The sequence below is a fragment of the Gadus macrocephalus genome, chromosome 6 (assembly GCF_031168955.1).
Source record: "Gadus macrocephalus chromosome 6, ASM3116895v1".
Lineage (NCBI taxonomy): Eukaryota > Metazoa > Chordata > Actinopteri > Gadiformes > Gadidae > Gadus > Gadus macrocephalus.
Window position 1 is genome coordinate 23,237,678 of NC_082387.1, and position 19,752 is coordinate 23,257,429.

At 43.8% G+C, this 19,752-nt stretch overlaps 2 protein-coding genes and 2 long non-coding RNA genes across 5 annotated transcripts in view; 2 read left to right on the plus strand and 2 right to left on the minus strand.

Annotated features, from left to right (window-relative positions):
- The first annotated feature begins 3,553 nt into the window (after positions 1–3,553).
- pierce1 (piercer of microtubule wall 1) lies at positions 3,554–6,488 on the plus strand. The gene is made up of 3 exons (XM_060055119.1): positions 3,554–3,782; positions 5,508–5,586; positions 6,112–6,488. The coding sequence occupies exons 1-3, from the start codon at positions 3,673–3,675 to the stop codon at positions 6,283–6,285; spliced, it is 363 nt and encodes a 120-aa protein (XP_059911102.1). The 5' UTR covers positions 3,554–3,672; the 3' UTR covers positions 6,286–6,488.
- Positions 6,489–8,248: 1,760 nt separating this feature from the next.
- LOC132460094 (noelin-like) lies at positions 8,249–17,968 on the plus strand. 2 transcript variants are annotated; one of them, XM_060055122.1, is made up of 6 exons: positions 8,249–8,674; positions 10,241–10,390; positions 11,233–11,388; positions 14,636–14,855; positions 15,180–15,286; positions 15,502–17,968. In XM_060055122.1, exons 1-6 carry the CDS (start codon positions 8,609–8,611, stop codon positions 16,162–16,164), a joined length of 1,362 nt encoding a protein of 453 aa, XP_059911105.1. In that variant the 5' UTR covers positions 8,249–8,608; the 3' UTR covers positions 16,165–17,968. The 2 variants fall into 2 exon arrangements, with proteins under 2 accessions (XP_059911105.1, XP_059911106.1); XM_060055123.1 differs by lacking the exons at positions 14,636–14,855; positions 15,180–15,286; positions 15,502–17,968 and adding an exon at positions 12,196–12,460 and having other exon boundaries at positions 8,257–8,674.
- Positions 12,598–13,385, minus strand: LOC132460095 (uncharacterized). The gene is made up of 2 exons (XR_009526339.1): positions 12,898–13,385; positions 12,598–12,834 (listed from the first exon to the last, which is right to left on the minus strand). It is a non-coding gene; the product is annotated as an uncharacterized LOC132460095 (long non-coding RNA).
- Positions 17,120–19,752, minus strand: part of LOC132460096 (uncharacterized) — a 2,814-nt gene continuing 181 nt past the window's right edge. Inside the window, exons 1-3 of the long non-coding RNA XR_009526340.1 lie at positions 19,391–19,752; positions 18,341–18,489; positions 17,120–18,297 (exon numbers count right to left, since the gene is read on the minus strand). The exon at positions 19,391–19,752 is cut by the window's right edge and continues 181 nt beyond it. This is a non-coding gene — a long non-coding RNA (uncharacterized LOC132460096). The remainder of the gene's footprint in view (positions 18,298–18,340; positions 18,490–19,390) is intronic.

The window sequence follows — 19,752 nt, forward strand, 5'->3', positions numbered from 1 at the left end:
TAAAGTACTTGGGGAAATTAGATCTTGCAAATATTTGTCTGGTCAATTCATATAAATAACTATTAAAATGATATTTCCATTTTACAGGACCTCTATTTAGTTGAATTATGTATACATGTATTTTTTAAGAAAATGCATAAACCTTTCAAACTTTCAAATTATTAGGTAAGTGCTGCATGCAGCGCTCAACTATTGTTATGCGAGTGCTGCATGCAGCGCTTAACTATTGTTCTTCATAAGTGTTATTCATTCTTTCTTTCTTTCTTTCTTTCTTTCTTTCTTTCTTTCTTTCTTTCTTTCTTTCTTTCTTTCTTTCCTCTTTATTATTCTACAAATGTTGGGACCTATCTCCTTCCTCAATTTTTCACCCAGAGTCTCCATTCAAATTTTAAAATGTTCAGAAGCTTTTTAAATATTTTATACTTTTTAAGATATTCTACTTTTAAAATACTTTATTTTTTTTAACATGGGAGTCAATGGGAGGACGCTGGAGCTGTCCTACCAAGACGTCTACTGACACTACTTCTTCCTACTTCTTACCCTGCGTTCACACCAAAAGATGCATTTGCTGCCCGAACGCGTTGACGCCGAAGTTTTGCGGTGCAGCAAATCAAGTTTTGCGGCGCAGCAAAGGTTTTGCGGCGCAGCAAAGGTTTTTTGCTGCGCCGCAGTTTTGCAGCGCAGGAAGTTTCGCGGCACGGCAAGTTTTGCCCACTGTGCTTCTGAATTCATTCACAACCATGGCCGACATTACGAGCATTGCATGTCTTTACCTGTTGTGGAAGAGGGAGAGACGTCGGAATGCCCGTCGTTTATGGGTTCATGAGACCATTCGGAGCCTGGAAGGCTGGTGCTGCCTGGCACCCAACTGGGTTTTGTTTGGGGTTGTTATTCTAGCCCTTTAGCATACTCATAGTTTAGTTTAACTGTAAACACAACTACACTACAGAATGCTGATTTTCGAGTTACTAAATAAATGTAACGGTAGTGAACTCTAGGTCACTCCAAGGGAGTAACACTGATTGGCTGTTACGGCATGTCACTCAGTGGCAACGCCTCAGTGGCAACGCTGTTGAACGCTGATTGGCTGTCATCACGCGTTTGCTGCCGAAAAGTTGAAATATTTAAACTCGAGCAGCATTTGACGCGCCGCAAAATACGTGAACGCGCCCGCCGCCGCACTGCGTTCACATCTTTTGGTGTGAACGCAGGGTTAAGACATCGTAACTCAATAATTTTCCAACCATTTACCTTCGTTTAAACCATTTAACAAATCTACGAACGTATATCTTCAACAACTTCCTAACGGAATTTCGATATCATTTAAACTTTATTCAGAATCACAGTTTTAGGCCGTTTCTCAATTCCTAGCACGCGTACTACGGACTCGATGACTGGCAAGTCCGTACTTCAAGCACAGACTTGCGAGCACGCGAGTACGTACCTGCAATTGGAACAGCAGCGGACTCGATGACGTCACCACCTCTGCTCGTCCGTTAACTGTGCTACGGCCTCATTTAGGCATATACTACTGAACAATATAAAGAAATGATATAAAACAAAATCCCAGCCTCTTTCATTCTCAAATAGTATGTAAATATTCTGAATGAATAAAAATTGAAAAGATATGCGTGTCCTGTCATGTGTATAAGCTATACACACACGACTTTATGTATATTTATATATTATCTTATATTATTATTATATTATATATTATATAAATATATATATAAGTTAAGAGTAACTTAAGCTACAGTTGTGCGTCTTCTCCATATCCAGTGGCGAAGTCACGCCCCTTCCGGTAGGGCTCATGGGACCTATGAGATCGAAAAATATGAATGGGTGTCAATGGAGAGAAAATAAATATTTTCTGGTGACGGTCTTTATATGCCCTGGATTACACATATGTTGTTTGTGGATTTAAATGATCATTTTTCATGCAAAGAGTTCGACCGTTTATTGTGCAATTGTTCAGATAAAGGCTGTAGAGAAAACACAACGAGAAAGACTACACGGCTCGTATGTGACGTCACGCTCCCTGCGACTGGCGTGGAGAAGACCGACAATCTTCCCATCGGCATAACTGAAACTCTGCACGTGCCCCGACTTATAATGGTTTTCACCTCTTTCGATGCTTTTATCCTCCCCTTGGAAAAAGCGGTGAAGTGGGGCAGAGAGATCGCCATCTCTGTGCCGAGTTCCAAGGGCGGGTGTGGTGACGTATATCATATGCGTCGAGAGCAGCGAAGAGCTGTAGTTCACAAAGCGGCCTCACATAAAACCTAAAATTATCAAACTTCTTCACGAACTTTTTTAGTTTTCTTTGCATGAAAAATTATCATTTAAATCCACAAACAACATATGTGTAATCCAGGGCATATAAAGACTGGGACCAGAAAATAATTATTTTCTCTCCATTGACACCCATTCATATTTTTCGATCTCATAGGTCCCATGAGCCCTACCGGAAGGGGCGTGACTTCGCCACTCTATAGGTCCCATGAGCCCTACCGGAAGGGGCGTGACTTCGCCACTCTATTGTCCGCCATCGTAATGCTGCGAGTGCGAAATGCATCCTGGGATTTATAGCGGTTGCAAGAAGTACACACGAGCCACCTCCGATGCATGCTCGGTGAAACGGCGAGATCGAGCACGCATCAAGAACACTTCCGGGTTTTACGACAGTACTCGCTTGATGCGTACTTCGAATTGGAACAGTGCTCGGGCAACGACTGTTGACGTTTCACGAGTCCACGAGCACGCACAAGTACGCGAATTGAGAAACGGATTTAGTTTCATACCGGCTTCGTTTTCAGTTGGTCACATTGATTTACGTTGACGCCCCCTGGGGTCACACTTTTCGGTGGGTCGCAGAATTCGGTGTTACACCGGTCCGGAGTGGTCCGGAGCGTGAGGACGTTCAGCAGTGTTGCCAGATTGGGCGGGTTTTCCCGCCGGATTGGGCTACTTTTGGTGGACGTTCAGGCAGTGTTGCCAGAATGGGCCGTTTCCCCCGCTCTATTGTGCTACTTTTAATCATGCACCGGCTCGCTATTCTCTTAAACACACACACACACACACACACACACACACACACACACACACACACACACACACACACACACACACACACACACACACACACACGCGCGCAGACAGTTCAGGGCAATACATTTGACCTTTCAGATTCTTCAGTTAAATTAATTTTACATTTCTGCATTTGCAGCAATGCTTTGCGCTTTTCATTCAGCTGTCACTTTATTTGTTTCCAACCATTTACATTTTCTTAAATGGTGTGCATGTTTACTCCATTTAGACTTTTGCAATTTTGTTCAAATCCCTTTACTTGATTTAAGCCATTTAACGTTTCTTTATGTCTTAATCTATGTGGCTTTATTAAAAAATATTTTCAACCTCACTTTGTACTACAGCACTCACCGCATTTTCTGCAGGAAATGCATTTTCTAGTTATTTTTATTCTCTCTGTATGAAATGTTTCCGATTCAGATTTAGCCAGATTTCCTGCCAAATATGGCAACACTGGCTGCAGCTCGCTGCCTGCTGCCAGTGTTGCCAGCGTTACTGGTGAGCATAGCAACCGTTCTGTTGATAGCAACCGTTCTGTTGATAAACACCTCCAGACGGTTGACGTTAGCTCAACCAGTTAGCGCGATGAACGTTGAACCAGAACGAGAGTCCGTCGTCAGGACAAGCGACGTCTATAAAGTGGCGGACAATCTACCAGAGCGGTTCAACAATCCCCACTGTTTCCACGGTTACAGGTAGGTCTGACACCCGTTTCTGACTGTTTCCACGGTAACAGGCAGGTATGACACCTGTTTCTGTCTGTCAAGTCTTCAATGCACTACTAATGTTATGCCATGAACTACTAAGGTCATTACTGAACGCTGGGAGGACGTCTGTTGTCAAAGTAAAGAAAGCCAAAGTAGCTTCTCGTAATGCAAAAATCATTGCCTTTAGTTGAGTTTAGTTTAAATGTAGGCAGGCCCACTATAAAACTCAACTGTTACTTAACGAAGTCGTAACGCACTTATCAACTATTGATTGTATCTTCATCATGAAGTATAATTCGTGTACGATGTGTTCTCTGAATGAAGTGTGAGTAGTTGAGAGTAGGGAGTTTATATTATATGAGTATCCTATTCCTCTGGACTACTAGCGCCCCTTAGTAGTGACTTAAGGTACTGACGTTGATTTAAACATCTGTAAATCCGATACATCCTCGGCCTTCCTCTATGATGTTGCAAAGTACGATGAGTTTGAGTGGGATGAAGAGAGATGGGATTTGATAGAGAGAGATGGGGAGATGAAGGGAAGGATATATTTTGTGATGTTGAGATAAGAGAGATTTCTAGATATGAGCTGGAGGGATGACAGCTAAGAGAAGATGAGATGAAAATCAGTCCATGAGGAGAGAGCAGGAGAGGGGATCACATGGAGAGATAGACCGAGTGATGGATGAATAGCTGGAGATTGATGAGGACATATAGAGCTGGATAGAGAGATAGTATGAGACAACATATAAATGGTGATACAGAGAGATAGATGGTGTGGGAGGACGGGAGATTGATGGAGAGATGATGAAAGAGTGATTGTGAGGTGGAGAGATGAGATGAAGGATGTGAGGAAAGATTGCGAGATGGTGGGAAATAAGGAGAAAGAATGGGTGAGATGGAGAGATAGTGGGTGAGAGGGAGAGATAGTGGGTGAGATGGAGAGATGGTGGGTGAGAGGGAGAGATAGTGGGTGAGAGGGAGAGATAGTGGGTGAGAGGGAGAGATAGTGGGTGAGAGGGAGAGATAGTGGGTGAGAGGGAGGGAGAGATGGAGAGATAGTGGGTGAGAGGGAGGGAGAGATGGAGAGATGGTGGGTGAGAGGGAGAGAGAGACAGATGGAGAGATGGTGGGTGAGAGGGAGGGAGAGATGGAGAGATAGTGGGTGAGAGGGAGAGAGAGACAGATGGAGAGATGGTGGGTGAGAGGGAGGGAGAGATGGAGAGATAGTGGGTGAGAGGGAGAGATAGTGGGTGAGAGGGAGGGAGAGATGGAGAGATGGTGGGTGAGAGGGAGAGATAGTGGGTGAGAGGGAGGGCGAGATGGAGAGATAGTGGGTGAGAGGGAGGGAGAGATGGAGAGATGGTGGGTGAGAGGGAGAGAGAGACAGATGGAGAGATGGTGGGTGAGAGGGAGGGAGAGATGGAGAGATAGTGGGTGAGAGGGAGAGAGAGACAGATGGAGAGATGGTGGGTGAGAGGGAGAGTGGTATGGAGAGGGAGAGGTGGTGGGGGAGAGCGATGGAGAGATGGTGGGTGAGAGGGAGGGAGAGATGGTGGGTGAGAGGGAGAGAGGCGGATGGAGAGGGCATAGCTCCTCTTCGTGGCAGTGTGCCAGGTCCATGTTCATTTTTCGCTTCAGGTCTCATGAAACAGAAAATTCTTTTTGAGGCCCAGATTATAAAAATAGTTGTTTTGTGTTTTTTTTTTCCAGCCAGAAGAGCTCCAATCCGCTCTACCAGACATCCAACCAGGTGTACGGGAGCAAGAGACCCACTGTACACGAGATGCCTGTGAGCCACTCATGAATATGCATGATCCACAGCTACAGAGCGACTCCTCTTTAACTATCTATAGCTTCTTGTGTTCATTACGACTAATTACGTCTTAGCCATGTAAAGATCTTCCTCCATTTTGATATTACATTTATATTTATATACCGGTATATATTTTTAAAAATGCTATATATTGAATTAGCATATGCTAGACGTGAACCTCCTAAGATGGCGCAATTTGATTGGTTTGCTATCTCGGGATATCGGGCAATATCCCATGACTGAGATCTCAAACTCGGGATATCGTGACGGTCGTCTCGTTACGCTAATACAAACCAATAAACCGCTAATAAAAACAAATAAATCCCGGCATAAAGTGTTATCTTGTTTATTCTTGGAGTGATCACGGGTAGTATACTAAAACAATTATTCACCACAGGCTCCGGGAATAGTGGGGAATAGCCCCCTTGACCTTCGGCGAATAATTGCTAAATACGTGTCTCTTTTGACCGTGGTCGGTCTAATTGTTGTGTCTCTGTTTAGACTCACTTCAACGGGACGTCGCGGCAGTTCTCGGAGGAGAAACTACGAAGCGGGATGTTCCGGGAAAATGGCTTCAACACTTTCTTGGATAAAAACAGAATCTCTGGGAAGGATGCCACGACGACTCTGCAAAATAGAATCAGCTTCAACCACTGCTATCTCCATGGCAACTAGCACAGCAACCGCTGGCTGCACCATGGTACTCAGTGGAGCCCGAGGCGGCTGTTGAAGTCAACGTGGTGAAACATCTCCTCCCTCAAACAGACATGTTCTCCTGTTTGCTGACAGATCTGTGTCTGTGTTTTTCTACCACTGGCCGTTAAACCAACGATGGTCCACCCATGTGTCCGCCTTTCGATATAAACAGTATGTTCTTACCCAAGTCTGGTTAATTATTACAGTATGTTACCACACAGGTCTGGTTAGTTATTACAGTATGTCACCACCCAGGTCTGGTTAGTTATTACAGTATGTTCTGACCCTGGTATGGTTAGTTATTACAGTATGTTACCACCCAGGTCTGGTTAGTTATTACAGTATGTTACCACACAGGTCTGGTTAGTTATTACAGTATGTTACCACACAGGTCTGGTTAGTTATTACAGTATGTTAACACCCAGGTTTATTATTACAGTAGGTTACCACCCAGGCCTGGTTAGTTATTACCATATGTTACCACCCAGGTTAGTTATTACAGTATGTCTCACCTAGGTTAGTTATTACAATATGCTCTCTCTCAGGTCTGGTTATGAACGTCTGGTTAGTTATATAGGTCTGGTTAGTTATAGGTCTGGTTAGTTATGTCTCACCCAGGTCTGGTTAGTTATGTAGGTCTGGTTAGTTATGTCTCAACCAAGTCTGGTAAGTTATATAGGTTTGGTGTAGGTCTGGATATTCATGTAAGTCTGGTTAGTTGTATAGGTCTGGGTAGTTTTGTCTCACCCAGGTCTAGTTAGTTATGTCTCACCCCCAGGTCTGGTCAAACACACACACACACACACACACACACACACACACACACACACACACACACACACACACACACACACACACACACACACACAGAGACACACACTTGCACGCTAAGTCGCTAACCCTGACAATGTAGTTTAATAAGAGAAGTTTAAGATAAGAGAAGTCAGATCAAATGAAGCTGAACCCTGCATAGTATTGATGAGCTGTATGGTCTGTCGTGCTGTATTCTCAGCCACCCTCACATGCTGGAGCTGTGAAGGCCCATTATGGGTGAGAAGCTGCCAGCTTGTGATATTTACACCATCCCACCCTCCCACAGAATCCCCAAACACTGTGTTTGCTTTCCAAACAAGAACAGAATGGACAAACAGCACGATCACCCTAGGGAAGAGCGAGCTAGAGGAACAAAGATAGAGGGGAGAGAGAGACAGAGGGAGAGAGAGAGAGAGAGAGAGAGAGAGAGAGAGAGAGAGAGAGAGAGAGAGAGAGAGAGAGAGAGAGAGAGAGAGACAGAGAGAGAGAGACAGAGACAGAGAGAGAGATAGAGAGAGAGAAAGAGAGAAAGACACAGAGAAAGAGAGAGAGGGAGTGTCAGGTGGTTCTCAGCATGGTTCTGGCTGCCTTACCCGACCCTGTGGAGCAAAGAACTCTAAGATCACGATTTCTGATACTAATTTTCTAAACTAATGATAGCTATACTAGACTATACAGATGTAATGTATTCTCCTTAATTATTAATCATGCAGCTTATATCCAAGCTTATGTACAAACAAGGCCAAACAAAGAGACAATACACTATATGCAGATCGCTCTTAACATATTGTTCTGCTCTGCTTCCTAAATACGGATCTTAAAAATCTTTCCTAAATTGTTATAAAATTCAAAAAAGTCTTTATCAAGCAGATTCTTTAAACTGGCCCCATTTTAAGTACCTGAATCAAAGGCTCTACAGATACTTAGGCGTACACTCTTGGCAAAGCAGGACTACAGGCGAAAACATATGGATTATTAAACGTGACCTGTTGCCATTATTAAGATCATCTTACATTCTTTAAATGCACTCGCGTATACAATGATATACTTTTGATTTCGATAAGTTCCTTTAATTTATGCTCCATAATAATGCAGGGTGATCACATCGCTGGCTGCCAAGCGGCCCACCACACCCACTCCTCTCGCTTCCGGTCCAACACAGCGGGCATCATCTCTCCTCTCCTCCTCTCCTTTCCTCCGCTGCACCCCCGGATCCGCTCGCGAGCCAAACTGACACCATCGCACGGAGAAAGGGAAGTGTCGGTGATTTTTTTTCAGCGCTAAAGCTTCACACGTAGGCTGCTGTCTTCATTGTGCGTTCATCGGCTCTCTTTCACGCCGAGTAGAGAGAGAGAGCGAGCGAGAGAGAGAGGGGAAAGGGAGGGAGGAAGAAGCGATAGAACACAGAACATAAAGAGGAGAGGAGAAGGAGGAGGACATTTCTGGAGGCAAACGGTGTGCATGTGAAAACACAGGGACTAGGGGAGAGATGGAGCCGGCCGAAAAGGTTCTGCGGGTCGCGTTGCTGTTGTTGATGGGTACTGAACTGACTCAGGTAGGCCACCTCACCATCCACGTCCGTCGCCAGCTCCTGGTCATAATACGCCTTCATTCATTCGCACTTGAACCGTATCGCAGCATGGCTCGGATTGATCATTATCGTAGCCTACAACCCATGCCTTAATGTTGTGATGAACTAGATGTAGGATGTGTAATAAGAAGACTAGCGTGATATGTATGGGCCTAATGTCTAGGTATAGGCCAACTTTATTGTATTAGGGATTAATGTAATTTAAGACTACCTGCGCCCAGACACCTTGTTCAATCGGTCATACCCTGACCCGTGGTTATTTTATTTATTTAACCCCCCTCCCCCAAATGTTTTTTTCTTATGTATAAAATTGTTGCAGGCCAATATTAGGTGCCATTTTGAACGGATTGATAGAATTTACAATAACATGGAATGTGATCAGATGTAAATAAAAACAATTCCGCACATATTCCCGAATGGCACGCCAATTCAACGTGTATATTCGCCCTCCATGTACGGTTTATTACCTTTTACAAATTGCCACATTTCGAGATGGATGTGAGATTGAGGTCTTTCTAGTGTTTGCATGGCGTCTTCAGAGGCAAAAATGTGTGAAGTGACGTCCCTCCACTAATAATTGAACAGAGACCAACTAGCCTACTTGTACATGCTTGGCAGCCAATCATCATCGCCTCATCATTAATTCACTCTCCTCCTCACCACCACACACACTCTTCCAGCAGCATCCCCTCTGACGCTGCTGCCGTCTCCGCGGACCATCTCCTCTCTACCCCTTAAAATTGCCCCCAACACAGTGTTACCAGATTCGGCGGGAAATCTGTCCCAATCTGGCAACACTGCCCCCCACACTGGCTGCTGCTGCCATGGGGGTCCGCATGGTCGTTGACGTGTCGGCCTACACTGAACACATCTGGGGATAAGGAGATAGGCTGGTGACTAGGGGGGAGAGAGATGAGATGAAATTGATAAACAGGGGGGCAGGGTGGGCGGGAATATCGGCACTCAAAGTGCAGAGGAGTGTGAGAGAAAATCCATGGAGAGGGGGTGGGGGTGGGGGTGGAGCGGGGAGAGATGGGGGAAGTGAGAGATGGCGGAAGCTCTGGGAAGAGGATTCAATCCTTCAGAACCGACAAATACAACACATTTACATACTGAGAGACGCAATAGCTGAGCTGTGCTACTGATATGCCTGATTGCTAAAGTCAGAACTGTCACTAAAAAGATGATTTCTGACGGACCTTTCATGTGTGTAGTACAGACCGTGGCCACTAGATGGTTGTTCACGTTGTACACTCTAATCACCCTCGTCGTATTGGTATCTCGCTTGGTGCAAATTATTTAAAGGTTAGCTACCGAAAATATTACGAATGCTTCAGATACCAGTGAAGCTGTAGCTTTTCCACCGAGATAAATGTTGACATCTAATACATAATTGAATCAATCAATCAAGCGATAATTAAATCAACTATGGATTGAAAATGGCAATGACTTTGCTGACCTTTGCTATTTCCATTCCATAGCACTTGGCACATCTAATATGGCCGATGCTCTCTCTGTCCGTGTCTTAAGGTATTCCCAGCTAATCCGGAGGATGGGTGGCAGGTGTTCAGCTCGGCCCAGGACACTGAGGGCCGCTGTGTGTGCACCGTAGTGGCTCCTCAACAGACCGTCTGTTCCAGAGATGCTCGCACTAAGCAGCTCAAACAGCTCCTTGAGAAGGTACTGAGGAGGCTTACTGCTGCTGCTAACGACCTCGCGTTCTCTCCGGTGTCTACTTCAACAGAAAGCCCCACACAGCTATTGTGAACCGAATACCCCATCGGTAGCACTGCTACTGCAGACGTCTCTACTGTGTGACACTGCAGCAGCTAATCACAGATACCCCTTAACACGGCCACTGCTGGTTTAGCTAGCAGTGGCAGCTAGTCTTAACTTCTATACAATCCAATTACAATAATGTTTATGAAATTTGCAAATGTATACAACGATGCCCCTACAGAAGAAGACGTAACAACAATGACCCATGGGGAGGAGAAGACTTCTAATTCGGTGGTGGTTATGTTACATGTTGTCTTGACAATAGAAGTTAAAGATGCTTAACAGCTTTCCCTGACTCCCAATTTAGTTGAAGTATATCGTAGAACAAGACTGAATTATACTCTAAGGAACTCTAGCTGTAAATACTGAAAAGAGATTACTATGGAAAGCACTGCTAAGGGGCTTTCTTACTGCCCCGACCAAGACTAATGATGGAATGTGGGCCGAATCCAACCAAGAGAACAAGAGACCGGCTCCAACCCTGATTGCATTTACATCAAGGTTTAAAACATTTATGTTCAGCTATGCTTTCTGCTAAACTACGATGCAATTTTTTGTCTTTTATTCAAACGTCTTTCATGCATTCTTTTGAATCCTTTTTTCAGGTTTTAATTGATTATTTTAAATCCCAGTGTCTGGCCCCCTGGGCCGGTGCTGCTGTGTGTCGGGGGGGGCAGTGAGCCAGGGCCTTCACAGCTGCCTTCCAGATGAACTCACCCCCCATGGTCTCCTGCTGTGTCCAGGTGCAGAACATGACCCAGTCCATCGAGGTCCTGGACCAGCGGACCCAGCGGGACCTGCAGTATGTGGAGAGGATGGAGGTGCAGCTGAAGGGCCTGGAGAACAAATTCAAACAGGTGGAAGACGGGCACGAGAGCAACACCGCCAGACAGTACAAGGTAAGACCCATCACACCGACAACCACTGAGACCAACGGTGGGGAGGACTGAATGAGAGAGGATGGGGTGGTTCCCACTCTACACATGCCTGAGCTTCTGTGCGTGTGCGTGTGCGCGCGCGCGCGTGTGTGTGTGTGTGTGTGTGTGTGTGTGTGTGTGTGTGTGTGTGTGTGTGTGTGTGTGTGTGTGTGTGTGTGTGTGTGTGTGTGTGAGAGTGTTGTAATTGTAATAGTTAGAATAAGGGGAATAGTTAAAGTGAGAACCGGACTCATGGTAAACACTTGACAACTCGCCACTCGTATCAAAGCAACAAAAAAATGACAATGGTGTATTTTTCTCTTAATATTGGAAGAGCACTAGGGGCACACCCTGTTTACTGTGGTTTCGATATTAAGCGCAGCTAGTCACAGATAACTTCCTAATAAATACACTAAGAATAAATAACAAGAATAAATGACCTGGTTCTCTGTTGGTAGAACTAGTGTCGAGGAAACTTAGGAATTTGTAGAGATTTATTTTTGTCCTTCTTGTTATTATACCAAATTCTTACAGGATTCTAATGTTAACATAAACATCTCTGAATTCAATGAAGTTATCAGTACTAATTATACCTGGCTATGACCACCCTTATAATCCTACTGTGTCAAAGTAACTTGTAACGTTTTGTAAATATACAGACATTCGGATATAGCATCCATCTCTTTTAGTTGAGATGGCCTTAGCTGCCTAAAAACTAGGAAATGTGCTGGTTGCTCTCAAGCTGAAGCCAACAGCCAACACTCAACGGTGTTGTTCTCTTGCTTGCAGGGCTAACGTTAGGAAGCGCCAGGACAGGCTATCCCACAAGGCCTCACCTGCAACATGACATTCCAAACTCTCCTGTCCAGCATCTCTTGACCTTTGGCCTTTCACTTTACTTGAAGCTGCTTGGAAAATAATTGGGGAGGGAAGTTACTGAGAAATACTTTCATCGCACTGGACCTGAAGCTGATTTGCAAATCTAGCATGTCGGATTGTGTGTGTGTGTGTGTGTGTGTGTGTGTGTGTGTGTGTGTGTGTGTGTGTGTGTGTGTGTGTGTGTGTGTGTGTGTGTGTGTGTGTGTGTGTGTGTTTGTCTGTGTGTGTGTTTATGTGTGATTATGTGTGTGCGTATGTGTGCGTGCGTGTTTGCGTGTGTGTGTGTGTGGTTTTACCTTCCAATGTTGCATGTTTTTCTTGTAAGATAAGATGTGTGTCTTTACTGCCCTGTTAAGTGTGTGTTAAAACTCTTCCTCTAAACGAGATCTCACTAGTACGGATCACTCATTGATTAGCATGGCGAAAAAACATGTGACTGTTTGCGTACAACACAGAGACTAGTATTGACCTCCGTGCTGTCACAATGAAGCACTCAAAGTCAAACTTCTACACATCTCTCTGCATGATCCCCCCCCCCCCCCCAACAACCTCATACACACACACACACACACACACACACACACACACACACACACACACACACACACACACACACACACACACACACACACACCCCTCTTGTGTAACTAAATCTGGTTGCTGAAGGTTCTTCTGCATAATTATAATGATAATCTAATATTGTTGTCTTGATTTCTGAATGATGCATGGGACAGTAAGATGTTGCATTTTTGAAAAGGTGTGCAAAATAAAGTGTTTTCAATTGGTTCTTCTGTAGAACTGTTGTGAATCATTGAAGGTGCCGCTTCAAATCCTGAGGTTAAACGGAAACCACCATGACATAGATAGGCCTACTCTACTACTACACACTACAGGGATGCACTCCTATGTGGGCCTATGATATTGCTTCCCGATCAAAGGGTTCTAGTCCTTAATGTTTAAAATACAAGTTAAATTACTCAATAACCAAACTAATAAATTATATAACTATACATTATGATTCCTTTAGCCAAGGTGTCAGTGTTTATATTTTCACGATACAACACGAGATGAGAATCTTTTCAGTTACTTGCTTCCCTCTGCTGGCGGGTTGGAGGTTACGCTCAACAAAGCAAGCAGTTGCCTGTTAACTAATATTCCCGTTGGCAGGTTCGCTGCGATCTGAAGAAATATAATATTGATCTGACAAAATACTATATTGCATTCTATCAGGATCTGGACCGCTGTACTAATCTAGTTTATGATTTGGCGGTTTCAGTCAGATAAATTCTCTTGGTAAAACAAACCCAACGCCGTCTTGTCTGATCAAAAGGAAAGCAAATAGCATCAGGAGAAATGCATCAGTGTTTGATCAATACTTTATCCTGTAAGATTGTAGATGAAAGCTGCTTGTGGCCTGTATTGATTTTTTTATCCAGATGCAACAACACTTTGCGATGTATGGCTAAAGGAGTGATTACCCTACAATTTGGTTAAGCTGTAGAGTAAGACCTGGTGCTATAGTGCTGGGTATTACAAAACGAAATAGGAGCCTGTCTGTTTCTAACAGAGACACACTCAGTGCAGTCACCCAGTACCTTTCTATTTTCTGCATATTTAAATAATAGATCAGGTGTATGAATTATATATATATATATATATATATATATATATATATATATATAGAGAGAGAGAGAGAGAGAGAGAGAGAGAGAGAGAGAGAGAGAGAGAGAGAGAGAGAGAGAGAGAGAGAGAGAGATGACTTCTAGTGCTGGAAATTGCATCAGCCAACTCTGCTAATCTTCACAACCCAACTGTGACTAATATGACACCATTATGCTATTTGAGTTGTGCATTGAGTGGCCAGAAGCCAGCACTAAGCCCAGCACTCAGTCCATTACCTCCACCAGCCTTTCCAACCATGGTCCTATCATTCCATTGCTGTGAATTATTTAGTTTTTCTCATTTAGTCAAGACTTTTTGAGTGTTTCCTGCAGTTTCCAGCCAAAACCGTCCACATGAATGTCTGCAGTTTAATATATTTTACTGCTCATTTCGCAGGGACCACCGCAAAATTCCCAATTGAGTCTAGTTTTCATGTGTCGTCGGTCGCTAGTCAGGATGCAATTATATCACATAAAAATACAATACAATACAGAGTAATATGCCTCAGGGGTTGTAGCGTTCACCTTCCAGTCCTGGGGTCGCTGGTTTGAGCCCTTTCTGTGTCCTTCTGTGGTGTTAGATAACAGGCATCACACATATATGACTTTCTTTGATTATTGTTATCATATGAGAAACAGGAAATGTTTTTGAAATTCAAACCATGCCCACTTATCTGTGTCCTCTGCAGGCCATCAAAGCCAAGATGGACGAGCTGCGGCCCCTGATCCCAGTGCTGGAGGCCTACAAGGCCGACGCCCGCCTGGTGGTACAGTTCAGGGAGGAGGCAGCCAACGTGACGGCGCTGCTCAGCAACCTGCAGGAGCAGCTGGGGGGGCTGGACTACCAGGACCTCAACAGCCGCGTCTCCAACCTGGAGGAGCGCCTCAGGGCCTGCATGCAGAAACTGGGTGCGCATGGCCGACCGAGGAGCACACACACACAGACGCACGCACGCACGTACGCACGCACGCACACACTCACAGACGCATGAACGCACACACACACACACACACACACACACACACGCATGTCTGCATAAACACAAACATGCACTCATCCACGTCAGCATACACATACACACACTCAAACCGTTACACACACACACACACACACACACACACACACACACACACACACACACACACACACACACACACACACACACACACACACACACACACACACAGGCCTGGGAACATGTTAGAATGTATTGTTTTGTTTTTTTGTTTCAGCATGTGGCAAACTGACAGGGATCTCTGAGCCCGTTACCATCAAGACGTCCGGCTCCAGGTTTGGCTCCTGGATGACCGACCCTGCGGCCCCTCCTGGGGACAACAGGGTCAGTAGAGCTCCTTTCACCACAGCCTACGTGCTATCTCACAAGTAACAACATGGTAGCAACGTGGTGTTGTACCTTCATATTTGCTAGAGGTGTTTGGTTCCCCCCCTGCCTGGGGTTAACACTCGCCTGGGCCTAAGTGGTAAACAGTGTCAAAGCTTCATTTAAAGTAATTCCCTTTGAATTACGGTCTTGTCCCCCCGCTCCCCATTCAGGTGTGGTACATGGACGGCTACCATAACAACCGCTTTGTCCGCGAGTACCCGTCCATGGAAGACTTCATGACCACGGACAACTTCACCTCCCACCGTCTGCCCCACCCCTGGTCCGGCACGGGCCAGGTGGTGTACAACGGTTCCATCTACTACAACAAGTTCCAGAGCCACACCATCATCCGCTTCGACCTGAGCACCTCGCTCATCAGCCGCACTCGCCAGCTGGACTTTGCGGGCTACAACAACATGTACCACTACTCCTGGGGCGGCCACTCCGACATCGACCTCATGGTGGATGAGGGCGGGCTCTGGGCCGTGTACGCCACCAATCAGAACGCGGGGAACATCGTCCTCAGCCAGCTGAGCCCCAATACGCTGCAGATCATCCGCAGCTGGACCACCAACCACCCCAAGCGCAGCGCGGGAGAGTCCTTCATGATCTGCGGAACGCTGTACGTCACCAACGGCTACTCCGGCGGCACCAAGGTGTACTACGCGTATTCGACCAACTCCTCTGCGTACGAGTACATCGACATCCCTCTCATCAACCAGTACAGCCACCTGTCCATGCTGGACTACAACCCGCGGGACCGGGCGCTGTACGCCTGGAACAATGGCCACCAAGTTCTCTACAACGTGACTCTCTTCCATATCATAAAATAAGGCATAATATACAACACCTTGGACAGGACTTCAAATATAATTTTAAAGTCATCAACAAAGCAATAGACACATAATTTGACACTAATAAGTCTGTCTCGGGCCCATTCATTTGAGAGTACTCACGGTCACCGACACTGTCTAATGTCAAGCTAGTCTACTAAGCATTAATTGTATTATTATTTCTAACCACTTTGTTTAGTCATTTTACTGTAAACCATTCAGGCTAGTCCCTTAACCATAATTTATTTTACTGCTCTTCTTTCAAGCTAATCTCATCACCATAAATCAATTTAACACTAAGCAGCTAAGCTAACGGCTAAGATAGCTAGTCCAGGGGTTCCCCATCGCTTTCGGCTCATGACCTCATTTTGAGGTGTGCATTTTACTGCACCTGTTTCCCCTAACATTGTTTCAAGCAAAACATCATCTTTATCTTCAACCAGAGTAAAGCATCACTTGAAAACAACATCTAATGACTTTATGATAAAAAAAATAAAGTTTAGTATAGATTTTTAGATAGGAGAGCGCTTTGCATGCTTCCAGTGAACACACATTTTTTTCATACGCGAGTATTGTTTCTCAAAATAAGCTGTTAAGCTAACAGTGTGTAGCCTTTGTTACATCCAAAAGCACCAGCTTTCATGTCGTAGCTTAGCTGGATGCTATACTTAGACAACCAGCACTCTTATATATACACTGAGTGAGGTTTGTGTCATTCACTTGATCAATACATTATTATTACCTTATCTCCACTGCCATCTTTTGATTGTGACATTCACAGTAATATTTCACTATTATGTATAGGAAAAGGTTCTCAAGTACTTAAAGCTACCAGAGAACCCATGTGCTGTGTAATAAAGTGAGCAGATATGGTTACCTTGACAAATTATAATAAGACTAATAACAACTAATAGATATATACCGTAAATAGACATGATTTTTTTTTGTGAAGCACCTTTCAATACTTAAGTTAGACATTTCATCACATTAAACCAGGATCACAATGACAATATAAACAGGGTTACGATGAAAATAACACATACAAGGAATAAAAACTAATTGATAAAAGCAAATAAAATGGGAGGTTCCAGGAATTAAGTAAAATGGAAACAATGGTATTGTAGCTGTAATTTTCAATGAGAAGTTAACTTTATGACTGACCCATAATTACAACTGGGTCACCTGCCACATTGTCGATCAAATTGACACCTTTTGCAAACATTTCCCTGCATTAAAATGAGTTATGATTAGAAGGGAGAGCCCCAATAAGTTAGAAGTTAGCGAAGTGCGCTACCTGTCCAACCTGGTTTATGTGGCAATTAGACTGTTAAATATTCATACACAAATGTATTAAGTTACAATAAGGCTTTAATGTTTGAAAAAGTCTGTATGCTACAGTTCCTCAGTGCACTGTGAATTTGTGCTTTTTTTTTAATGAAATTCTTTTTGTTAAAAATAATTGTTTTTAAGATTTAGCTCCCTTTTATAATAGTTGAAAACCATGAGTTAATGACTCAATGTTCTGTCGCCAATGTGTGTAGGAGAATTGAGTACGTATTAAATAATTCGTTTTTATTAATAATGCCATTCCATATGAGATGTAAACTGATTGTTCAAGTAACATTTTAGGTTAGGTGTACTGCGCAAAACTGCAAAGGGAAACAAGTAAACAAAAAATGTCAACAATAGTTTGTAATTTTCTTTTTGACAATTGAATACAAAGTGAATCGTGCCGAATTTCTGTGTAGCAATATTTACAGAGTCAATGCTTGAATAATTTCACAATAAATGTATATGAATGGGTTTTGGACTAAAATATGTACATTTGTTGTTAGGCACTATTTAGACTCATGAGCCTCTTCTTGCTGCCTGCTTCCCACTGAGTCAAGTAATTGTGGTTGAAGATGAGTTCTCTAGCCCAATTCCTAGTCCAGCCATACACAGAAAGGACTCTGAACCAACATAATGAACCAAAAACACACAATAGCAGACAAGGTCGGTGAGAGAGACTTTTTATTCGCCGCACGTCCCTTGCGTTTGTTAACACAAAGCATGGCTCGGCATGAGACCTTCTCATCGAGATTGTCTCCATCTCCATCACCTCTAATTATTTCAATTCAGCCGTCCAATACCCTTCCTCCACTTTCAATCTGTGTCAGCCAAACCATCAGAGCACTGTGAGTATCGATTTTAGATTTAGATTTATCAGGATGAGTCAGTTGAGGAGGAGGGCTAGTCTTCCTCACAGCCACCTCTTGGAGGCGCCCCTGATGCTCCCTCGCTTTCATCCTTTCTCCGCCATTAGTAAGTGTTGCAATTCCACACCTGTTATTGACAAGCAATTGGCAATCTCTGAATCAATCCAATCAGGGAAGAGAATAAAAAAATCCAAGTTGGCTCAAACAAATTAGATTCTTTGTACCGATGGAAATTAAATGAAACATATGTTGAACCATGGGGGAAGTGGTCCAGTTAAAGCAAACGGAGGAATTAAAGAAAATCTATGTCAGTGCACTTATTTAGAAATTATGTATTTTTCATGAAGGCCCCGATATAGCTCTACAGGTCCTGGTTAGTCAGACCCTTGTTTGTCTCCCTCTGCTGGTCAACTGTTGTTGTACTCTTCAGAGTCTGAAATAAGTTGCGTAGAGCGACGCGACCTTGGCGTTAACAATTAATTACATCCAATTATTTCCGATAATTTACGTATTCAGTCTTTTTAGTATTCTTTGTTTAAACATATTGTGGATATGTATGAACCTAGTTACAATGTTATTTTTGTAATTTGAAAATGACATCCACTACACAACTAGGCCTTCTGTTCCTCAAAAGAATGAAAATTGCCGTCTAATGGGGGCAGTCGGACAGCAGGGGGAAGTAATGTGCTGTTGACTTCAATAATAAAGTAAGGCTGACCGGCAGGAAGCATGAAAAGATGCAAACATGATGTATCTTATTTGAATCTTATCGGGTTCCTTTGATAAAACCATATGTGCTCATTCTTATTATTATATGGTATAGTAGCCTAGTAGTATCAGAAAAACGTGAAGCAGCACTAATACTAATTATAGACCAATAAACTAAGTACTAGTATTCTTTATCTTCCTCATTTCTGTTGTCTCTCATCTCCAGAACCAAGCTGCTGGACATATAGATAAAGTAAATTAACCATTTTGATGGGCTTTGTAACCAGTGATTGACTGGGCTTTGTAACCATGTCGCTTACCTGTTTCCCTTCATATCAACAACACCACAGTGTGCTGTGGACGCCTGGGTGAAAGGGCCAATGCAGCGTACAGCAGCAGATCTATTCTTAACTATGACAGCATGGCAGTGGATCACTCCTCTGGGATGCGGTCCAAATGAGGGGGGAATGTGTGAACGGTTTATATACCAACGATGTCGCCATATGTAAGTAAAACACCCAATCGATGATCTCATTGACTTGGGATGTTGTTGAAAGTGGCCAATCCTTACTTTAATTAGGTATTTCTTGATCTATTTTTAGGTTCACAATGGTCAACCTTTTTTTCGGTTACTACAGCCTCGGCCCAGTTACTGTCCACGGCCCAGAGCTAAAGAATGGGG